The sequence below is a fragment of the Parasteatoda tepidariorum genome, chromosome 10 (assembly GCF_043381705.1).
Source record: "Parasteatoda tepidariorum isolate YZ-2023 chromosome 10, CAS_Ptep_4.0, whole genome shotgun sequence".
Taxonomy (NCBI): domain Eukaryota; kingdom Metazoa; phylum Arthropoda; class Arachnida; order Araneae; family Theridiidae; genus Parasteatoda; species Parasteatoda tepidariorum.
In genome coordinates, this window is record NC_092213.1 from 41370729 (window position 1) to 41385773 (window position 15045).

At 30.6% G+C, this 15045-nt stretch overlaps 1 protein-coding gene across 1 annotated transcript; it reads left to right on the forward strand.

Annotated features, from left to right (window-relative positions):
• The first annotated feature begins 225 nt into the window (after nt 1-225).
• LOC107437996 (monocarboxylate transporter 12-like) lies at nt 226-10564 on the forward strand. Its single transcript, XM_043046061.2, has 5 exons — nt 226-310; nt 4722-4916; nt 5871-6014; nt 7894-8733; nt 10142-10564. Exons 2-5 carry the CDS (start codon nt 4733-4735, stop codon nt 10285-10287), a joined length of 1314 nt encoding a protein of 437 aa, XP_042901995.1. The 5' UTR covers nt 226-310; nt 4722-4732; the 3' UTR covers nt 10288-10564.
• The last annotated feature ends 4481 nt before the right edge of the window (nt 10565-15045 follow it).

Genomic DNA, 15045 nt, shown 5'->3' on the forward strand with positions numbered 1-15045 from the left:
AAAAGGTTGAAATAGTTTTTATTCCTCTAAAATATTATTTCTTGTTTTAATATTTATTAAATAATCTATTCACGAAATGAATTTATTCTCTGAACTATCATAAACATACAGTTTACATCTTTTTACTCCGTTCAACAGACAAAGGTTTTTTATTGTGTGCTTTATGGGATACATATTTCAGAACGACGTTAATGATTTCTAAATTTCACTTACTTTTGAACTCATTAGAGAAACAGTTTTAGCAAGATCAATTATAACAAAAGTCTCCGCAATAGCTTGTTATTCCATCTCAATGTTTACTACATAACAAGTAAGTTTTTTTTTGTTGTCATTTGTCATAAAAGAATGGTTTTATTCATTTATAATTATTACTTTCTCACAATTTCACCAGTTTGAGCAACGATTAAAAAGATCTTAATATTAATCTTACTAGAACAATAATGTGCTATGATATGTAAAAAAGATACTATGCTATGTAATAGATCATAGTGTTTCTATATGCTATATGAAGGATTTAGTTTTTAAAACCCTGATAACCAAAACCGATGAATTTCATTTTCTCACGTTGTCAACGAGAAACTGGAAGAGATTGAGAGATAAATTGGACGGTTAAAAGGGAACAGTTCATATAAACAAGTAAACTGTTCGGTACTTTTGTTATAATTATGATTAGTAGTTAGTTACCTCAGGAGAAAGATGAGTTTGATAAACGGATGTCGGGAACGAAATATATTGGGTTGCCCAGAAAGTAATTTCGTTGTTAATTTTATTTTATTTTATGAAAATGGAAGACGTTTTTCTCATAGTGAATAAATATTTTATTAAATCAAATATTGTCCATTCTGGTCCGATGATCTTTTCAATCTATCTGGCTGTGGCATGATTACACGCGCATAAAATTTTTGTGCTTTGCTGGCAAAAAAATTGATCCAGAAGAATTTTTAACTCCTTATTTGAAGTAATGGTTTTACCGTCTAAAACATTTTGTAAAGAGAGGTTGGAGCATTGTTGTAGACAAGCCATTTCCTGTACATGAGGATGCGCTCCAAAATTTTCCTGACTTTTGGGAAGACAATCAACAGGCGTCAACGCGATGGCACAAATTTCATTGTGTAAGAACATGAAAAACTTTTCTGTCGAGGTTTGAGATTAATTATTTACGTCTTTCAAATGATTATGAACCGTCGAATTCGATAAATTTAATCTCTTATCGATCTCACGAGTTGTTATTCACAGGTTGTATTGTCTCTTCATCAATTTAAACTGGCGTGGTCTCAATTAGTCTGTTGGAAATATCTTGATCTGTACCTTTTCTGCCCTTAATAACTGCTCCAACGTAGGTAAAACTATTGACTTTTTCGATTGGATAGTTTTCGAACTATATGTTGTTATTCTGCTTTGTGTTAGTTTTTATGATCTTTGTTTTGTCTTTCTTGATCTTTAATCCACATCTTTTTGCTGCAGTTCAAATGGTATTTGCATTGGTTTTCATATGTTGCAGGTTTCTTGTTTGAAAGCAGAGATCTTCTGCAAAATTCAAGTCGCTGAGATATTCCGATTGCAACCATCTTATACCCTTATTGTTGTTAGCTATTTTTCTCATAATACAATCAATTACTATTAAGAAAGTTGTTGGGAGAGAGAATGCAAACCTGTTTTACTCTTAATAACATTTAAAAGGGAGGTGAATTCTCCAAATTGCACTATTTTTACACGGTAGTTTCCGTACATTTTCTGTACGGAAACTATTTATATGCAAACTGCAGAAGATATTTATAAATAAATCTGGAATTCCGTAATATTTTACCAGTTTCCAAAGTGTTTCTCAGTAGACACTGTAAAATGCTTTTTCAAAATCGATAAAATTTAGGTAGAGTGTAGCCTGCAATTCAATTGATTGTTAACTATTATTTTTAAAGTAGCAATTTGGTTGATGCATGATTTGTTTGCTTAAAAGCCAGCTTGTTCAGGTCCTAGTTTTTCATCGATCACATATTTCATCCTCTCAAAAATTATTTTGTTAAAGTTTACTTGAAACATTGAAAAACATTCCTCTCCAACTGTTACACTTCGCTATGTCTCCCTCGTTCGCCATTCCTTTTATTTCAGAATTCTATTAACAGAGTTGTTATAGACTTCAGATGCTATTTCAGGAATGGATTTTCTTAAAAAGTTCTGCAAAAAAGGTTGTCGCTTCCAGCAGCTTTACCTCCTTTTAGCGATTTGATTGTTTTTAGCACCTCTTGTCTAGTGATTGGGTATGTGTTTATGTTCAGCTGTTCTATTGGTTGTTCTGAGATGTCTTCAATTTCTACAGGTGCATTTCAGTTCAATGCTTCTTCAAAATGTTCTGCCTATTTCTTCATCTGTAATTACTTTGAAGTGAATTTTATTCCTTGTTTATCCCTTAGTGATGCATCTGTTACGGGCAATGTAATTATTTAGGTCAGTATTCATAATGCTTAGTTATTATGAATAATAACCATCAAAGTTGGGCAATTTGATAAATTTGAAATTCTTTACGATAATTTCTCACATTGCCCGGTCATTATAAATACCGCTATTATTTCTTTGGGCACTTTGATTAATTGACAGCAATGGGACAACTACGTGCGTGTGGTGTGATTCTGGCTGGCCAATGTTCACCGGTGAATGTTGACAATCAAATTAGTCGCTTTGGTGAATGTCCGTAATATTTATTACATCCAATTTGATACTAATTTATTCGCGGATATAATTACATTTATTCGGCATTTTAATACTTACTGATGATAGATTAGAACAAACATCAGTGTTTGCAGTACCGGGCAAATGTATACCGGGCAATGGCATTTAACCAGACCTAGTATGACTAGACCTTTGGTAAATGTCCGAAATATATACTAGGTCTAGTGCCACTTTTGCTATAGCTTAAATATTTAAAAAAATTAAACAAAGCGTTTGAATAAATTTTAAATTGATACCGAAATTATTGCTTTAAAATTAAAAAAAAAATAATAAAAACTGCACCAGATAAGAGTAATTGAAGTAGTTGCTTTATACAGCGCATGTGAGGGAAAAAATTAAAAAAAAATTATCCAGGTGCATCTAAAAGTGGATGAATATCCCAAGACACCCTGTGGCTGTGTGTGACGCAAATTGCCCACTTGACTTTTAGCATTATACATAATGACCGGGCAATGTAATAATTGCAACGTAATTTATCATTTTGTCATATCCTTTTGGGCACTTTTTAAATTGCCCGGGCATTATAAACAATGCCCAATTATTTACATTGCCCGTGACATATCCACTGCATGCCTTTTCCCTATTATTTTATTTGTAATATCACACAGTTTTTTGTTATCATTTATACAATGCATTTGTAAATACAGCTATTATTTATACAATGCATTTGTAAATGCAGCTAAAGATGCTTCTTTAGCTGCATTTACTACTTTTTCTACATATTTTCTTTTATCTTACGGGCACTTTCACATTCTTTTTTTTTTATTTGTATGATTCAAGTATTTGCTTTGTATTTGCTTTTTCATCACAGTTAATAATTTTTAGGTTAATTTTCCTTCTTTCTTTAACTAAGTATTTGGTGTGTTCAAATATTCAGTCATAATATTCATGTTCTTTCTTCACAAGCATTTCTTCTGCTGTTTCTGTATAGAATTTTTTTAATTATCTCCCATCTTTTATTTACCTCCATATCTTTATCATTTTCCTCTTTTAGAGTTTAGAATCTGTTTTTTAGATTCAAGGTAAAATTAAGTATAGGAGTAATATTTTGTAGTTTGTCAGTATTGCATCTGGTTCTGCAGTTGCCGCTATTAGTCATTATATTATATTAGTATTTATTTTAGTCAGTTTTAATTTTACTCTTGCTCTAACTAAGTAATGATCTGATAGATTATGCAGAAAAAATCGTGGTATTAAAAAAATGCATAAGCATCTACAAATGATGCAGAAGATGAAGAAAAAGACTAATTTTGTTAATATCTTACAAGATACTGAAAATAATATAAATGCAAAGGACGTGCTGATTGTTATGGGAGACTTAAATGCAAAAGTCGGCCATGAAAATTAGGGAGCTGAATTAATAATGGGAAGAAATGGACAGAGATTAATGACTGAAAATTGAGAATGTTTTATATAGAATTTTGTTAATTATCCGTCCTGTGTATAGATGGAACTCTATTTTAACACAAGGAAGTCCATAAAGCTACCTGGATATCACCAGATAAAAAATAGAAAAAACCAAATTAAGAACACAAGGAAGTAAGTTACCTGGATATCACCAGATAAAATATAGAAAAAACCGAATTGGAGACACAAGGAGTCCATAAAGCTACCTGGATATCACCAGATAAAAAAATAGAAAAACCAAATTGATCATACTACTATCAATAGAAGCATAATCGATAAGAACATTTATTAGACATTAGTACCAAAAGGATCATTTTTTAATTAGAACACGGTAAACCAAACGATTTTATTTCTTTCATTTTCTATCATTGATTTTTAAACTGTTAATTGCCTTTGAAACAACGATATTTATTTTCTAAATGATATCGCAAGTTCAGCGAATAAAGCGGGTTATTAATATTAAGATATAAAACTTTTTATTTTTATCGGAGCTACCATAATATATTTGACAGTAATGAATATATATAATGCAATTCATAAATAAGTGATATTGTAGCTAATATTAATCATTACACTTTTTTTTTCAGATTTTATCTAAATGATTCAACTAACATCTAATGATTTTAGGGTGCTAGTTGGAGCATCTGCAATCAATTTCTTGATAGCTGGTAGTGCCAGACTTTCTACAATATTTTTTGTCGAATCATTAACTCGTTACAATGCAAGTAGGAAAGAGGCCTCTTTAGTTTATGTTTTGCCTTATCTGGTGAGAACTCTTTCAGGCAAGTATATATTATATCAAGGATCATCGAAAAATATGATAACTCATTGCTATAGCATTTGATGAGGTCAATCTTAGCGACGGTTACAACTTAATGTCTATTCTGGAAAGTAGGAGTCAGTTGTTGTATTTAGGACTACTTGTACTACAGTGCTCAAAAAACCTGTAAACGTGGGAATAAGCAAATTAAATTCTTCTTTAACCTGTTAAGTTCAACTCGTTTCACAATGGGGTCTTTTTTTCGTAGTTATCTGTAACATAATTACACCACAAGTAATTTCCATGACGAAAAATGTTGTTATACCCTTTGCACTAGTAGTTCGGGTATGACAAAATATTTCATCATAGCCAGTTATTCAGGTTAAGGTTCAGACACTATCATTTGCATTTTGTACTTTTTTTAGGAAATATCAAAATATACAAAATTTAACTTAAGTTTGTTCAACAAAAATTAGTTTTTACCTACAAAAACATCATCAGTTCTTTTTTATTTCGTAATGGAATAAATTTTCCTGTTGCTAGAAATCCTAGCGTTTCGTAAAGGAATAAAAATTAAAGAATTTTTTTTTACTTGCATGTAAGTTCCTCATGAAAAATCAGCATATGGAATATTTACATATTTTTAAGAACTAACAATACATGCGTACATTTATTTAGAACATATTTACGCGTGAAGAGTTGTTAAGTTATCAGTGAAATAGGAAAGCAAGTTTGGATGGAGCTTCTGAGCCTACTTGCTTTCTGAATAAGATTCTAAGTTACAAGGAGAAGAAAATAAACTTTATCGTCTCAAATCCAGTAATATAATTTAAAAGGAGGTCTTTAATTAATTTTAATTCCTTTTTAAAACTTTACAAATTATTTGCAAATTTTAAAAAGTTTTAGAAATTGTGGATGTTTTAAGCTAATTCAATGTTGTGCTTTCCTTTAAATAATTGATGAATTTCCCTTATAGGTCCTCTGATTGGATACTTTGATCAAATATTCGGATTAAGAAAGCTCATTATCGCGGGATGTCTGGTGTCTACGCTAAGTATAGGGTTTTGCTTTTTTGCCGAAGATATTTTTACAGTCACAATTTTATGGGGCGGATTATTTGGTAATTTCTTAAGACTTCAAAAATATTTCCACCCGTCTTTGTGAAGTAAAATCTTTAATTCTTAAAATAATTTAGTTTTACTACTGGAGAAAATTAGACTTAAAGCAAATAGTTGAAAGTCGAACAGGAGCACGATCTGTTTCTGGGTTTGAATGATAAATTAAAAAAATTGGAGTGCATATGGTACACCAATTGGCATTGTCTTTTCAAAACATTTTCATTGTCTTTTTCAACCAATTACATTCTTCAATATTTACATCTCTAATAACAACTAGTTTTTACATATATAGTGTTTAGTGAGAGAATAAAATTCCTTCAATTAAAACAAAAAAAGAGGAGTCCTAAAAAAAGCTTCTCCTGATGAACAGAGATGTATGAAAGACAAAAAAAAAAATTAAATATGAGAGATTACACGTAAATTTATTTTTACACATAATTACCAAGTACGCTGAAGCATTTTCGATATCGCTTTATAAGCTTCAAAAAGCTCTCCTCAAAAAAAAAAAAAAAAAAAAAAAAAAAAAAAAAAAATCAGAGCTCTGCATATAGAAGAAGCATTGAAGAGTTTGCGTGATTTTAGCATTGCTTCAGGAATTGGAAGTCACTGGGTGCGAGATCAGGACAGTATAGCTAATGGTCAAGGCGCCCTTAATTAAGAGGTGCAACACGGTTTTGTGTTGCTATCACCGAGTTTCACATCATCATTCATTAACAGAACGCTAGATGTGAGAAGGCTCAGCCCTTTTTCCGAATAGCCATATTCTATTTCGGCAGGTTGTAACAGTACAACATAGCACTTTTCCAACTTCTAAAAACACTAGCAACATAGCCCTTAGACCAGACTGATAGGTAATCACCTCTGCTTCGACCATGATCATACTCAATAGTGTATGAGTGTTTTTCACATTAAGCCAGTGTGCCTAGTAATTGATGTTCGATTTCCTGTGAAGAACTATGGGTGGGGGGAGATTAATTTTCGGAATCACTCTTGAACATTAATTGATATGTCCTCAAAATAACCAACGGTTGGAAAAATAAATTTTAAAAAAGTTGAAGGAGATAAAAATTTACTGATTTGCAAAGTTCTGCTTAGAAAACCAGAACATTATTCCTACCATGTCTTAAATTAGTTACTAAGTTCGTTAACAGATAGCCAAAAACTGCAAAGTAATGTTTTCAACTGTATTTCAGACCATTCCAATTGAAATATTTTCTTGGATATCTTCTGAACTTGTCTTCAAATTGCGCTGCATTGTTGCTGATAATAATGGTTATTTATGTTATTCTCAAAAAGTTTCAAAATAGTTACCAAGTTCGTCAACAGATAGTATTGCTGACTGGAAGAACAAAAACATGCCATTTAGATGCCAGATCATTTTAACTAAAATTCTTATTCGAGTATCATTTTGTCCTCAGACTCTGTCGCTTTGTTGCTGAAAATAGTATTTTTTTCTTAAGAAACATTATTTTTTCCCCCTCAGTAAGTAGCGCCATCTGTTACAAAACTTTGTTACTAATTTTGAAATTTAGTGAAGGTGAATCACCTTGATTCCTTAGAAAATCGCAGATAAGTTACATATTTATTTACTTCCCCTTTCTTAAAATTTATTTTTAAAATCGATAGTTATGTTTGCAATACCAGGTATGTAAAGCGCAGTAAATATTTAATTAACTTTTTAGACGTGAGAAACTGAATTAACGTTTTTTCTACAAATCATTCATCGTTAAAATCCTTGTTTTCTTGATTTTTAATTGCTGCCGAGTTATAAAAAACATAGCGTCTTGATTTGATTACTTTCAAATTAACAAAAAGTCACTAACTTGCTGTTTTTTGTGTTATCTATTTTGTGTTACTCAGATTTTTGTGAATATTTTACAGGTTTCGGTTACGGATTATCACACCAAACTATTCCACCTTATCTCAACCAACATTTTTCTGAAAATAAAAGTACAGCAAATGGTCTGGCATTGACGTTTGCAAGTCTAGGTGCAATTTTATTACCTCCCGTAATGCAGGTTTGCATAAACTTGTACGGATTGTCTGGATGCTTCTTAGTTCTCTCTGCTATGGTAGCAAACACCATTCCAGCTAGCCTAGCGATGCCAAATCTTTCAAATAATGATTCACCGAAGAAAAATAAAAATTTCCCTGCAAATGGCCTCACTACTGAAACTAATTCTGCAAAACAAATTCAGAAAAGTGATAAAGATAATTACATTGCAGAAAGAAATATAAGAAATTTCCCTGGGAATAAGATTTTTGTTGTTTTTATTGACCCAGCATTTATTATAATGCTTATTATCAATAGCTGTTTTATGTTTATTGTTGTAACAATATGGACTATAATTCTTGATTACAGCTTGGATAAAAATCTAGATGAAGGCATGAAAATACACGTAGTTACAATTATATCAGTGTCTGACTTAATTAGTCGTTTCTCTTCTGGATTTATCATTGATGCAAAATGTATGGAACTCACCAAACTGACATTTATTTGTTTCTTCAGTACGGGTCTATTGCTTATAGTTTTTGTGTTTGTGTATAATTCTTTGTTTCTGATGATATGCGAGTTTGCAATATATTTTATATTCGGATTACTGTTCCTTTTAACTATTGCACTGGTTCCAGAATTTATAGAAGATGATAAAAGGACTATGGCACTGACTAGTAGACATATACTGAGTATTCCACTTAGTTTAGCAACTCCGTCTATCATAGGTAAATATATAAACTTTCACTAATTAAAACGATTATAATATATAGTAAGCGACTTTAAGCATGCATATTTTTTTACATTTTGACAACTTGTTTTTTGCTGTAGACACATTTTATGTTAACTTTAGTTTTCTCAGAAAATTAATATTTGATAAATATTTATTGATTTGTTTTAAGGTGAATTTTTTTATTTTTCACACCAAGGAACAAAAATTTCTAGATTTTCAGAACCATTTTTTATTTATTCAGAAGTTTAGTGTGCACCAGTCGCCATTTTGTTCACGGAGAGTTTTGGGCCGGCGGGGATCGGACCGACGGCCTCTTGAACATGAGCCAAGCGTCCTTCCAACCAGGCTATCCCGGCGCTAGTAATACTATCGACTAGGAATAAAATTGGTTTCATTTTGTTCACCACAAAAATGAAATTTATCAGAAACAATTGGTCATTTGCTTTAATAACAATATTTAAGGTCTATAGTAACTCTATTTTGCTTGGCTTTATCCTTTCCTCTATCCAGTATAGAGTCAGAACATAAAGTACCCCAGTAGCTTAAAATCATATTCGTATCAGGTATCGAAAATTGATAAAAATGTTTTTTGCTTTTATCACAAAATGTAACATTTTTGTGTACAAAAGGTGTTAACTTAAAAAGAGAAAATTTTCTTTATTGATTTACACTAAAATAATAAGAAAAATCACTAAAATAATAAAAGGAATCACTAAAATGCTTAAGACCGTAGTAGTTCAGTGGTTTGAGAATCGGACTCAGTTCCGTAGGGGTTGGAGTACGATTCTCGGCTCCTCTGAGACTCACCGAGTGCATGCGATATGCTTGCACGTAAAATGTGTGAATCGAAAGACCTGTGGTCAGTCCCTGAGCAGTCCACGAGTACATAGAAAAAATTTCTTCTCCTACACGAAAAAACTTCTTCTCCTACAGATCTCACGAATGAGTGGTGCTGCCATCTATCCGTGGGTGCTCTGAACCACGATGTTCTTTCTCCCTTACAGTGCTCTTTTGTCAAACGACTTAATTCACGAAAGGACAATGACTGATGACGAGCTTGGTTTGTCCAAGTATCATTAGAGACAACAGCAACAAAAATATTTACACAAACTTCTAAAATACTAGGGGGACCGGAAAATAATGTCGTTTCGGCTCATTAATATTCATTCGTATTAAAAACCAATAAAATTTTTTCGATTCATTTTTGATCCGACATTGAAAGGTTGTTGCTAACGAGGGTGAATGCATTATTGATTAAAAATAAAATCTTGATAAAAAAAATATCAAATGCACTGAAATGACATTACTTTCCGGTCTCTCTAATTCTTACAAGAACTACTAAAATATTTTATTATTTTCATAATATCTATTGTCCATAATAGAAGCTTGTCTTTGCTTTTCAGGTTATTTTAGAGGAACTCATGGTTCATATGACGGTGTGTTCTATATTTTGGGCATAACATGTATTTTCTGTGCTTTTTCAGCGTGTTTCCTTCCTTACCTAGCGAAGAAGAAAACGAGAACTCCTGACCTTGAATGTGCTACATAGTGCCCGAACTATAAATAGACCATGAAAAGAAAAAAAAAACTGACTGTCTGGGTTGTGTTACGTGATGCCCGATCTATAAACAGACAATAAAAAACAAGGACTGACAATCTAGATTGTGTTAAATGATGCCCGAACTATAAGCCAATAAAAAAACAAGAACTGACAATCTGAATTGTATTGCATAATTCCCGAACTATAAATACACAGTAAAAAAATTTCTCGTTTCTCCAAAAGAAAAAGTGTGATCTAACATAAATGCATAATAAAATTTTAAAAACTACTTAATAAATATTTCAAAAGAAAAATGCATTTTTTTATTCAATGAGTCGCAAAATTTAGAGAGTATCTGCATTCCAATTTATTAATGCGTATTATATTTGGAAAAAAGAAACAGTTCATTTAAAAGGACGCTAAGCACAGGGTTAATGTAGTGGTATTAATAAAATGTAACGTTTACGAAACATTTTTTCTGACGGAGCTAAAGGTTTTTGGAAATATATTATTATTTTTTGAGAATTATATTATTATTAGAGAATACTTTTAATAAAAACGTCAAATAAAACCCCGATATTTTTTGTGATCTTGTGGTCGACTCCCTAGTAAGACTTATCAAATTAAAAGTCCTTTTCTTGAGTCTTTCTCCAGAAATAAAAAACTATCAAGTCAAAGTCTAAAGAAATGGCATAAGAAACTTCGACTGCTTTACAAATCAAAATTTAGCAGTAAATGTTTGTGAAGCCATAGCACTCGAATATCGTGTAAACCTTTATGTGGTACGTTTCTTGGATAATATTGCCCTACTTGCCCCACTTCTAAATTAATTCAAATTAAAAAGAGTAGGGTCATTATGACCACTTTTGTCTCTTTTATTTTCAAATCGAACTTCACGTCTCCTTGAAATAATTAAAATTAATATTTTAATCGTTTAGGGCAATTTTTTAATTCTTGAAGAATGTATAAAAAAAAAAACATTAATCCAAATCCAATCCAAAATTTACCAATAATTGTTTGTTAAGCCACAGGACTCGAATATCGTGTAAACCTTTATGTGATACATTTCTAGGATAATATTGCCCAACTTGCCCCACTTCTAAATTAATTCAAGCTGAAAAGCGTAGGGTAATTATGACCACTTTTGTCTCTTTTATTTTCAAATCGAACTTCATGTCTCCTTGAAATAATTAAAATTAATATTTTAATTAAGGGTAATTTTTTAATTCTTTAAGAATGTATGAAAAAAATAATTATCATTAAGTTAAATATTTAAGCTCTTAAAGGTTTGGTCATAATTACCCCACAAAGATTCTCAAAAAGTAAAGTTTTGGGGTAATTCTGATCACATATGGGGAATAATGAGCATTCAACTAACGCCCATTCTAGAACTGTTGTTGACTCATTGTCATTCCTTTCAAATGACCTTTACCACTGTTTTTCCCTTCTCACCTACTCCATACACGTGGGAGGTGTATGTAGAATGATGATTAATATATAATGAGAACAATGTATAATATTTTGTCTGCTTTATCTCATGTATAATGAAGACAAAGTAGGCTTTATCTGACGATAATAGTTTTTTTAATTAATTCTAAAAATCCTCTTTTTTTTGAATTTCCGACCAAAAAAAGCAATTTTTTATTGCTGAAACTTAATATATGTTCTATACTAAATTCGAAAATGCAAAATAATTTTTTTAGCAAGCAGTTTTTTGCTTGGCCTATTGGTGGTGAAATATGTGATCCACTGATTTCCAATTTCCTTGCAATGCACCCAAGTTTTATCTTAAGAAAATACATCGTGATAACATATTTATTAACTCTATCGTTTTAAGGTGTTTAACATAAATATATGCATAAAATAATTATTAAAATTTGATAAAAATATTTTGGAAAATAATTATCTAACTTCACCGTTAAAGCAGATTTAAAATTAGTTTTGGGTATCAGAGCGTAAAAATCATACATCATAACTATTTAGACATCCGACGGTAACGCTAATGAAAGCGGAACTAATGTGAGTGCAAAATGATTTTCGATTTAAATACAAGGCGGGAAATCTCACTGCGAAGAAAGTGGAACTAGTTGCGCTATCTTTTAGCAATATTTAGAAATACAATATGGAAGGATGCAATACGGAAATATACAATAGTAGAATATAGGATTTATACAATATAGAAATACAATATATACGCTTGGCAAGCGACGCCTATTATACGGGCATGAAAGCGCCGAACTTATGAGATGCGACGCAGACAGAAAAGGGGTAAAATTGATACAATGTAGATGCTTGGCTTTCTTCAAGGACCAGGAAAAGTGTCGTTCCATAAAGTTTATAAGCCAGTCCTCTCTCGGTTTACCGTTCTTAAAAATATTAGTAGTTGAATTTTTAAGTCGCTAAAAGTCTTGCCTGTCTGTAAGAATAATCAAACCTGGTTCTTGCCAATAAATTCTAAAAGTTCCTGCCCTTGTTTCAAATTCATGTTCACAGCAGCCAGCTCCCTGATTTTTCTAAAATAAATTTTCTTCTAATTTGCATCTGATACTGGCATGCCATATTTTCTTTCAGTCTTTCACTGGCTCATATTCTTGGTTTTTACCATAGGAAAAATTTTTGAAAATTTTTATGAGTTCATATCACGCAGCGTAATTTTTTTAATATAAAAAAAATTAGATCACCTATGCTTTTTATTTTCTCAAATCTGTGACTTTTTTTGCTGAGCGCAATTTTCAGAATTAGCCTAAAAGGTGGTGACTAAAGATAGGCTTTAACCTCACAGGAGTTACGAAAACAGCATATTATTCAGAAAAAGAGCATTCTGTCATGCGATGTCCAAGCCAACGAAACACCCATAAAGTAATATTAAACTAGGACCGACGTAAAAAAAGTAGTACTAAAAATTCTTAGTTAGAAATTTAAGACATTATTGGAAAACTTAGGGTTGATTATAAAGAAGAACTTTAGCTTTCTGGAATGCTTTTGAATAGTTTAGTATTGTATAAGACTCATGAAATATTTGTCTTATATCATAAGTATATTTTGCTATATTTAATATTGGGAAACTAAAATACATGCTTTAATTAATTTGCAATGAATGTCATTAATTTAATTATGTTACTTTAATATGGTATATTTTAATAAATTAATAATTGTATAATTACGATACATTGGCGTGATTTAATTTCTACATCGTAATTTATCTTATCAATTATGACTGCCAACTAAATTATTTTTTTCAATATGTTATTTACACAATATATTGGGTAAGAATATTTTAAATAATTGTCTATTAGAAATATTTTTATTTATTTCATTTTGAATGTTTGATATTTCTGTGGATTAATTGTCAGTTTAATTTTTATTATGTAATGTTGACACTAATTTTAATTTATTTCACAATTTATTCCTCCCATTTCCAAGTTTGTTAACAGTACAAGTACACTATAGATAGTATGATATAATGGTATGATATATCAATATATGATAGAGTATTTTTTAAGCTTAGGCGCAAAAATTAATCGGAAGCAGTAACCCAGAATTCTTATTACGAATTTTAACCGCTAGCATCACCTGTGTTTAGCTTTATACATTTCTTTACTCTTCATTACTCCTCTCCGATTTGGTGCATGTTAAATTCGCATCGAACTTTCTTCAACTCCCAGATCATTACAAATGATGTTGATTAATATAGTCTTTTATCTACTGGGTTCTAAGAAACTTAAAGATATGACCGAAAAAATAAAATAAAAGAGTAAGATCTTTTTTGAAATCAGAAATTTTTTCTAAATGTCATTAAGAAACGTTTTCTTCCAAGCTTCTAAAATATGAGCAGAATTTTTTTTTCCAATTTTATCCTTTCTTAAAATCTGCATCTTTCAATCTTTCAATAAACATTTAAATCAATTAGATATAATGGTGGTCAATTTTTTTTTCCAAACTTAAGATAAATAGAGCTTATATTTTATCTCAAAGCTGAATATTATTAGTTCAAAAGTTCAAAATGAAGATAAAGCAAAGGAAAATAACTTATTAATGAAAAAAGGGAGGAAAAGAAAATTAATAATAAAAATAGAAAAAAATGGGGGGGAAAAATCCGAAAAAAATGATAGAATTCTTTCAAAAAATCCGGAAAATAAAAGACATAATCTTTTTATCAGCCGACACGATTATATCCGCGAAAAAGAGTGCTTTATAATATTGTATCAATATAGCCAAAGCAAAATATATTAATACAATAGTGTGAGGAGCACTCAAAAAATTACAACAAATAAAATAGAACACAAAAAGCAAAAATAACACGTAAAAACAGAAAATAAAAGGTAAAGAAAAAACAGAATAAAACATAATTTATAAAACGAGTAGCGAAATCAAAGGAACTTACTTGAACGGGAAATTTTTCAGGAATGATTTAAAATATTTTTGTAACATGATTGCCAGATTGCCAACTATGAAAACAAAAGCGCAAATTGAGATAGAGGCGTAACTAGCAGAGTTTTGTTTTAAAGTGCGTTCTTACTGCATTACTGAAGTGCGTTTGATTTGTTAGTTACCAAGGATGGGCCTGAAAATGGATGTGCTCAATGTAATATTATACTGGATAATTTTAAGAAGATTGACTACAAATAATTTTAGAAAATAAATATTTATTTAAGAAAAAAAATAGAAAAGAGAAAAAAAAGAGATTTTCCTAATTTTCTTCGTGTCTTTTTTTGTATTTATTTATTATGTTATATATATATATATATATATATATATATATATATA